Source organism: Notolabrus celidotus, chromosome 9 (assembly GCF_009762535.1).
Source record: "Notolabrus celidotus isolate fNotCel1 chromosome 9, fNotCel1.pri, whole genome shotgun sequence".
NCBI classification, from domain to species: domain Eukaryota; kingdom Metazoa; phylum Chordata; class Actinopteri; order Labriformes; family Labridae; genus Notolabrus; species Notolabrus celidotus.
Window position 1 is genome coordinate 8,504,173 of NC_048280.1, and position 9,811 is coordinate 8,513,983.

General features: G+C 41.3%; 1 protein-coding gene across 2 annotated transcripts in view; it reads right to left on the reverse strand.

Moving 5' to 3' along the window:
* LOC117818618 (neurogenic locus notch homolog protein 1-like) overlaps positions 1–9,811 on the reverse strand; it is a 49,818-nt gene that overhangs the window by 27,187 nt on the left and 12,820 nt on the right. For both annotated transcript variants that reach the window (XM_034691570.1, XM_034691569.1), the window contains exons 3-6: positions 5,256–5,518; positions 4,681–5,019; positions 918–1,040; positions 578–811 (exon numbers count right to left, since the gene is read on the reverse strand). In XM_034691570.1, the coding sequence (XP_034547461.1) occupies positions 578–811; positions 918–1,040; positions 4,681–5,019; positions 5,256–5,518 (959 nt within the window). The remainder of the gene's footprint in view (positions 1–577; positions 812–917; positions 1,041–4,680; positions 5,020–5,255; positions 5,519–9,811) is intronic.

Genomic DNA, 9,811 nt, shown 5'->3' on the forward strand with positions numbered 1-9,811 from the left:
TTGAATCTATGTTATCATCAGCTGGTGGCTGGTGAGTTGCATTGTGGGAAGTGAGTCAAAAACAATATGGGGTGGGGTGATATTAAGTGACTTATCAGGCTTATATCATTGTCTTTGACTCTGAGTCGGTCTGCTAGTGATGAGGATCACTAATCTTCACATCCCCTTATTTCATTTTCTCGCTTTCATTTTTTTCATTTTAAGTTCATAAAGATTTTTTCTTTTCTTTCTCCTCATCTGCACTTTTCTTTAAGTGTGCCCCCTCTTTTGAACCGCCCTTTCTCTCTTCTCATCCCCTTCTTCCTTTCCCATTTTTCCTTGTTTTGTTCCAGTACCACATCCTTGTTTTTAACCAATTGGCCAGCACATTCAAGGAGAATGACCCCTGACAAGCCACCGCTGACAACGACCCTGATGAAGACCTGAGTTGATCACAATGTTTCTGCTATTTTTTATATATATTTCAAATATACTTCTCCATGTAAAAAAAGGGGGGGAGATTTACTTTCCTTTTTCACACATTCAACCACTCCTTCAAAAGATGTTACAAGAACTGATAATAGATGGATGTAAATACCTGTGCGTCCTTTTGGGCATTCGCAGTAGAAAGAAGCGACACGATCGTGGCAGGTGGATCCTTGGTGGCACGCAGCACTGGCACAGTCATCAATGTTCTCACTGCAGTCATCCCCTGTCCAGCCGTTTACACACACACACTGGTAGCTCCCGTAGATGTTGTGGCAAGTGCCACCATTTTGGCAGGCGTTCGGCATCAACTGACACTCGTCAACATCCTCTGTGCAAAGCTGACCTGTGGGAGAAACAGAGGGGGAGGGATTAAAGATAGTCATGTTTCTGTTCCCAAACACTCATTCAATGTCTTTATATTCTTTTAAAAGTGTGTTTGCTGCACCAACCTGTGAATTCAGGTTTACACTGGCAGTTGTAGGTGTTGACTCCATCCACACACGTCCCTCCGTTCTGGCACTCATGACCTGGACAGTCATTGATGTTGTGGTTGCAGTTTTTTCCTGTGAATCCTGAAACAAATGACAGACCCACATGTTTTATTTTCTTTGTGAGTTTTTGTTGTTTTTTCTTTCATTATGTGAGCTCTACAAGTAGAAGCCATGTTTTTCAGTTGCTCAGTTCTCCTGGTTTGAAAACAACTTGCTCCCATTCAGAACAAAGGGAGTGAAACTTCTCTTCAGTTAATGTGGTCAACTGTCATCTTCCTCCCGACAGAGAGGCAGCTGTACCCTCTTGAGGTCTTTGGCAGCCTCACCATGTAATAACATCCACTCTGCCGTTCAGTTACACAAGAGGCAACCGCTGGACTGTACATGTGGCATGTTGGGTAATTTACAGTGAAAACATAAACCAGGACAAGTCCTTTTAGCTTCTAGGAATCATTTTGGGCGTATCTATAAAAGGTCTTGACAGTGCTGTAATTGTTGGTGTACTTCTGACTTCAAGGTATATACGGCTAATAAAACCTAAGGGGGGTATTCACTGAAAATAGATTGCAGATAATACACTAAGGTGATGACATTCAAGGACAAACACGCCCACAAAGTTTTAAAGCTGTGCAGTTTGCTCCTGTATTGTGTACGATTGTTGATATGAGGCATCAGCATTCACTTATTTTGCAGCACAGAGCTGCCCTGTGCACTCTAATCCTGATTGAGCTCAAATTTGTCCACATTAACACATAGCTGATGATGTGAATGAGGAGGACACTTTTTTCAAAAATATTTTTTGGTGCTTTTACACCCTTATTTTATAGAGGAGAGGACAGTGGATAGTGTAGGAAACTGGTAGAGTGGAGGAATGACATGCGGGTAAGAGGCCGCAGGCTGGATTCAAACCCGGGCCACCCACTAGATGGGCACACAACTCAACAATTAGGTTAAATCCGTGCCCAGGAGGACACTTCTTAACAATTGACAGATTCAAGACAGGTGTGACACAAATCTACTTTCTGGTGTGAGCAGCCTGCAAAGAGCAGCTTGTTCAGATTGAAAACAAAACACAAAAATGCGTCATCATGCATTACAGCACAGTCACTGACAGCCGCACACTGATTTAACCTGATTGTTGAAAAAATAGCACCGTCAAAATTATACACACTCGACTTAATGTGCAGATGCATTAGTTTTAGGTCATCCAAAAGTGGAATCACTGTCATGATCACTGGAAAGTTTGACCAGACATTGCTAATAAATGCTGCAGTTAAGACAAACTTTCAGTTAATGCTAAAAAATTCACTCCAACTGTGCTAATGTATGCAAACACCACCGATTCATCGAGACACTATTTGCTCTGCAGCACAGTTTGCAGTGCATTTACAGTTGTGCTCATAAGTATATATACCCCGGCAGAATCTATGATTTCTTGGGTAGTTTCTGTTGTCATTATGATATGAAAAAGAGTAAACAGTTGTTTAATAATCATTTTCTTCACCCAACCGCTAACCATGATTGAAAAAAAAGTTTTTCTCTTATCTTTCATATCTCTGAAAAATGGCCATAAAAAATCACAAATTCTGCCAGGGTATGTAAACTTATGAGCACAACTGTATCCTTTTGAGCTAGCTTGTCTTTCAGGCTCCTTTGCACAAGTTCAACAGGCAAAACACTGAACGATTATTTTGTTCTGGCCCAAGTTTTTAGTCAATGTAAGATATTTTTACAAAGTGAAATGAGAATTCATTTATTTCTTCCTGATATAGCACTTGCAAAATAGTATTTCAGACTATCACTAATTTTTCCCTGCATTTTAGTGATGCATTAGTATGTTTCTGTGTACGTGCCTCTGTGACAGCACAAGACAAAACAACACCAAACTTCCAGAGGATGGAAAACATCTGACATGTCAAGCGTGAGATATGTTTTTCATCCTTTAACCTTTCAAGGAACATCTTTCTATGAAATTAATAAGAGAGTTGGTTTGGAAAGCTGCCACACAACTTCATGACGTTATTTCTGGACTTGTAGTAAAAACAAAAACAAGGCTGGAGGTGATGAGCTTTCAGGCAGCACTATAGTCCCAGCAAGCTTTGCTACACTCTGCTATGTGAAAAGGATGTTGTCCTTTGACCATTTCCTTATGATAAGCCTCATTGCCTTCCTGCTCTGCCTTGTTCACACACTGTGCACAGCAAGGCAGACACACAGATATGTACACACACACACACATACACACACACACAGGACACAACATAATCAGGAACAGCCCTGCCTTAAATGGCATCACCATTTAAACAGCAAAAAAAGAAGGCAACAACATCTAAATACAGCTTGAGAGATGTTAAAAACACATTTACAAATGACTTACTCAAAATGACTTCAAGACTATCATGTTTCATGTAAACAGAAAAAATGATAATAATTTTGGCACATTATCTCAGACTGAAACCTTTCCTTTTGTTCTTCCTGTCAAACCGTAGCTATGTAAAGCCTCGAAGGACCTGTAGGAGTCCGCTATCAATGAAGTAGAAGATAAATAACGACTGGCTTCAGCAGATGAGCTAATAGCTAACATATTACTTAAGATAAATCCTGAGGTTTGTTTCTATTTTCATTGAAGTTTAATTGATGTTTTCTGAACTCCAGGTTAGCTAACTGCTTTTTAACTGCGAGTGAGCATCATACTCACAGGGCTATGAGGTGTGTTACTGTAGAATGCTATCTAGCAAAAAAACATCTTCAAACTTCAATCTGTACTTTCAGTGAAGTGTGCTGTGAAGCCTTTCATGGCACTTTGTTAGGAAGACATTCCTACATTTCATTCAATTAATAATAATAACAGCGATTTTTAGCAAAACTCTAGAAAACAAACTTGCTAACTGTTAGCTATCTGTTAGGTTGCTTCCTATTCAGAGGCTTAGGTGGTAAAATAATGGCTAACATGCTAGCTTGCCAAGAACATGAAATTGACAGTCAGTTATAGGGATGTAACGATACACTCAACCTGCGATTCGATTCACGATTTTTGGTTAACGATACGATTCACTCATGATTCTCTAACGATTTTCCCAAAAAATTGATTGAACTCAAAATTTAAATAACTATTATTTAATTTAAATTCTCATATATGGACAGTTGCAATATAATTTTTTTCTCTTATATTTCTTTGTAAACAAAGTAATCCTTTTCATTTTTAAGGTGTGTTGAAACACAAATAAAACCACTGCACACTTTCTTTCAGCTCCTTGCAAAAAAACTAAAAATGACCGCAGCCCCCAGCTGAGCGTCTCCGCTGTGTGCAGTCAGCTTATTCACATCGAAACATGCTTTAAACTTAAAACACCTCCACTTAGCAAGTGACGAGAGAGCAGCGCAAGAGACTTAATGATGTTGAACAAGCTGAGTATAATGCGGATAGCACCTTCTACTGTTTCAAAATAATATCCCAATACAAATTATGTTGAATCAATTTTAACCCACCCTTATTTGTATCAATTTTTTACCGATTTGTGATATATCGTTACATCCCCAGTCAGTTATAATTCCTTTCATGGCTTCTTTCTTATTTGACTGAACTGTTACTGTGTGTTGGCTTGCTTACTGAGTATATGTTTTAACCTCATTGTCTGGATGACCACCTTTACAGTAAATGTACTAGTGTGACCCAGTCTTAGTTTTAGAAAACAGCTGATCATCACATCTTGGTGTCTACCTGGCACACAGGAGCATTCATAGCTGGTCTCTCCCTTCTGGATGCAGGTGCCTCCATTATGGCATGGCGATGGGTTGCAGGGTAGATAGCGGCTCTCGCAGTGCTTTCCTATGTACTCTTGTGGGCAGTGGCATCGATAGCCGCCAACATCATTGATGCACACGCCGCCATTCTTGCACGGTGACGGGTTCACGTCACACTCGTTGACATCCTGCTTGCAGGTTATTCCGGTGAAGAAAGGCGTGCAGGTACAGATGTACTGGGAATCAATGGCAGAGCACCGGCCACCGTTGGCACATGGGTTTGAGGCACAGGGGTTGGCTTGTTGGCACAGTTTACCTAGAGAAACAGAGAAATAACAGTATGGTACATGCTGCACTAACATGGTTACAAGTTCCCTCTGCTCTCACTGAAGTGAGTCCAACGTACTATATGTATATATATATATATATATATATATATATATATTCATATATATATAAAAAGGTTAAATAATTGAGCAATTTAACCAGAAGAAAAAAAGGTAGAGGAATGAAGTGTGACGTTTATCTGTTCTTAACACATCTTTGTATTACCTGACCATCCGGGTGGGCAGCGGCACTTGTATGTTGTGAGACTTTCAAGCTCACAGGTGCCTCCGTTGCGACACGGTGAGCCGATGCACACATTGTTGACAGGCAACGTGCAGCGGCGGTCAGTGAAGCCCAGTCTGCAGGTACAGTTGAAATCCACTGTGTTTCCTTTGGACACAGCCCGACACGAGCCGCCGTTCAAGCATGGCGAGTTGGTGCATGGGTCCCGAAACTGGCACCTGCTTCCAAGGTATCCATCCCGACACCTGAGGAAACACAGGGAGAGGTCAGCAGCATTTTACTTGGTAATGGAGAGTTTTCTTGTCCTTGCTTAGTTTTGATTATATTCAAGTATAATCGGCAAATCTAAGCGTAGTTTTTGGCGAGCATTTGGTTAGATATCCACTTCAGTGACTGCTTTAGGTCCCATTGTTAGTAGTTTTAATTGGTGGGAAAATTTGTACATTTCTTCTTCAAATCTGTCTTCACTTTTTAGTCATTCATTATCAAACGACAGATTAAGCGAACTACCACTATACCGTGAATTCAGTTGACTAATGATCCGATAAAAACCTTCTTTATCTACGATTTATTGGTCTACTAATAAATGTCCATTCTTTATTCATTTCTTCATTTATAATTAGCATTACAAAGAGAGGAAACGGTCAAAGAGAAATCCCACTATTTCATCTGTCCAATCTTTTTCAGCTCAGCACTAATTGAAGACTTCACAAGACAACTCTTCAGACGAGCAAGGGTCACCCTCTGTGCAGTACTTTGCACAAACACAACTAATGATCCATTTCTGTAAAAAGAGGGTCCCATCCTGCTGTTTTTACAACACGGCAACACAGACATGAGAGACGAGACTTAGAACAGGACATTCATCTCTCCTCCATCACCCCTGTGAACAATGTGTTTCAGGCTGTAAAACAGAGTGGTCTGAACAGAGGGAGGAGGGCGTAGAGCTCTTATGATGTTTCTCACAGGTTGTGTCTGTGTCATAAACGCCGGCCAGACCCCAGCAAATAAGTTCCCAGAGAGAGAGAGAGAGAGAGAGAGAGAGAGAGAGAGAGAGAGAGAGAGAGAGAGAGAGAGAGAGAGAGAGAGAGAGAGAGCTACTGCAGATTCACACGTTAACAATTACATGAGGGGACTTGAAGGGAGTCCCCTGAGGATACGTACGGCTCAACAAAGAGGCCACACACACACACACACACACACACACACACACACACACACACACACTGAGAGCATGCACACAATACCTACACAGTCAGTGGCAGTCTTTCACACACAGGCACGCACACAGGAAGAATACGCAGGAAGGTTATGTACAGGACCTTGTACGTTTACATTTAGTTGGATATTTGCGTGCAGACCTACATGTGGAACTCTGCAGCTTTGGGACTAGAGTTGAAATGGTTCTGCCAATAATTCAAATATACAACATGTTTCAGCTTCTTTATAAAATGAGGGACTTTTTCTGTAGGGCAACCACACGCTGGCTGAAGAACTTAAGAAAGTTAAAATACTTTTTCACAAAGAGGAAATTCTTATTTTCCTTATTTTACTTTTTGTTATGTGAGAATCTTTGGACTGTTGATAAGGCAAAACATGTTATTTGATGATGCAACTTCAGTTCTGGCAATTTCTAACCAAGATTTGTATGCAATTTTCAGATAATCTATTGATTTAATACAAGGAAATAAGTAATAATAACTGATATAAAACAAACATTAGCTGCTTTGTTTAAACATTTTAATACAAAATACATCATGATTATTACTTTTCCCATTTAATCTTTTGTTAAACTAACTTAACTCCTGAAATGTTGAATGTTGTGCAAATAGAAGCACTTTTTGAATAAATTTTCTCTGTATTGGCAAAAATTCAATTTGTTTAAAATCTGCAATCTGTGTATATTAAAGCATGAGTTTCAGAACGTGTTTACCAGAACAGTTTGAGATCTTGTTGACACCAAAAACAATCACCTCACCCCTTCACATTAACCCTCCCTCCTGCTGCCACATTCCCATATTCATCACCTTCAAAGATTCAATACCGTTGTCAACAACGCTGGGTGGCCGATGAGGCCTAGTCATTCCAAAAACAAAGCATCTACTCAAAAGCTCCTGAGACAAGAACAAGAAGGAAAATATGCGGTATTTAGAATTCTTGTTCCTAATCCGCCTTTTCCAGGAGTCAGGACAGAATAGAAGCCATCATCACGGCAGCCTTCAGCAGCTCGCCGATCTGAAATGTGCTCACTCGGACCCTTTTGTCAGCATTCATTCATCCTGAAGACAAGGAAGCATCTATGCCACAGTGTTTGAGCTGCAAGCCAACATTATGGAAACTTCAAAGCAATGTGCAATCACCTCAATGCTCGTTATTCTTCCCTCCCAAGAGAGGATTTGCTCCAGTATCAGACAAGAGATGGGAAGACGATGAAACAGAAGACACTGAAGTGCAACCTCGGTCAAAAACATGAAAGATATCTGAAGAGTGAATTCCTGAGTACAGAAAAATTACACCTGCACTGTGCCCAGATTTCTAAGGCTTTCTTTTTTTCCCATCCAGATTCCACAAACAACAGTTCTCTTTGAGTAATGTTTGTTTGTACTCTGATGCAGAAACAACATTGTGTAGAAAACATCCTGCCAACATCAAAGTGGCCTTCCCATGAATTAAAATCCGCCGTCATTCTCAAATACCTGAACAGAGCCAGCAAGTCTGTGCGCCCTGAGGGGCTGGCAAGACCATGTCCCCCAAACATTCCCAGGGGGTCCTGTGTGTGTTTCTGTTTGTGTATGAGTGTGTCTGTGTGTGTGTAAATGGGGACTGAGCCGTGGCCCCTCTGTGGGGACAGGCATGTGTTTAGACAGGGTCTCCCTCTCAGGGGATTAGGTGGCCTTAGGACTGTGGTAAGGAAAAGAAAACATCACATGCTAGGCTGCCTGCTGCACAAACAGCAGCAGAGAGTGGTGGCATGTCACCGCGTAGAGAGCAGAGGGAGAGGGTGTCATTTAGACTGGGATCACTGTAGCATTAAGCTCAGACGAGCAGTGGTGCCAGAGGCTGGAAGTCAGAGCAGATACATGCAGAAAGATCATCTCAGGTGTGTTTTCTTTGTAAGTTCACAGGCAGGAGTGAAACATTCAGGAACAATTTGACAATCTGCAACATGTGACTCCTTTCATTAGATGATTCATTCAGACATGATAAAGTGATCACCCCAGCAGTGATCATGACATAAAAACAGCTGACATGAACTATAAAAATAAATTTAATAAATGTATCTAATGAGGCATTGTTCAAAGCTTTGGTTATTTGACTGAATGTCAAATACTGTGCATACAATCCTGATTGAAGTAGAGGTCAACAGTGAAATGAAACCCTCCCCCCTTCTGTTTTAATACTGGAGCTTGTGCAGGGATGTGTCCATTCCCTAAACTAAAAACCTTAAGTTGTCACCCTTGCTAGTCAGCACCAGAATAACTAGTCGACTAAAATAATTGTTAAAACTTGTATTCTGTAGGCCCTGAAATGCCGGTCATCTATTGAGTCTCAGCTGAAGCACAACCACCTGCCACTAGATTGGATTGTAGCCCCAGTTATTGGCTACTGCCCTAATGCTAAAATGCTCTACTACTCAGATGTAAACAGGCACAAACAACAACTAGCATCTCACTGTAAGAAATAAATGTTTGTTTCATCCATTGAAACAATTCAAAAGCTGCAGATTGATAGTAACTATTCATAATTACCTTGAGTTTAGATATTAAAATAATAACTAGGAGCTGAAAATCCAAATTGTATTAGAAAAAACAAACACCAGGCTTTCCAAATTGGTCTTGTTGATCAACCTGACGATTCGTGTCATTCTGTTAAGGAAAACTGAAGTGGACAACGTGAAACACACTGCAGTTTAGGATGGCAGACTATGACAAGATTGCTTCTAGTGCTTCTAATCAAATTTGACCCAAACTATATTTTGGTTAATACTTCTGAAGCATGGTGACAAACTGCATCAGCCATCAGACAGAACTACCAGAGCCTTCTCAAAGCTCCTCATTATTCATATCACATTTCTAACAGGACAGTAGTAGTGAGTACGTGTGTAAAATAGAGGTGGGTGGGTTGGAGTTCAGTGGTGAGAAGCTGCTAGAAGACCAGTCCAGTTTAAGTCCCAGCGGTGGCGGGTGCTGAGGTCGTGAGGCGCCACACGAGCTCGCTGGAAAAAGGCCGCAGGGAGCAGGTGCGCATGTTAATGAGCAGACGGCAGCTGCTGCCCCGGCCATTCACCCCCCCCACCTCCACACACACACCTCCCCCAATCCTCCCACATCCCTGCTCCCACCACTCTGCCTCCTTCCTCTTCATGGCACCCCAACCTACTACTGAAAGAGCCCGGACAGAGAGACCAGGGGCCATACTGCAAAAAAATAATCTCTTCACGCTGAAAACAAGTCTGGATTTGACACTTTTGAGGGTTGCAATCTCTTTGGGAGAACAGAGAGCTTCAAACAGGAACAAGAGGAGGGGATATCTATAAA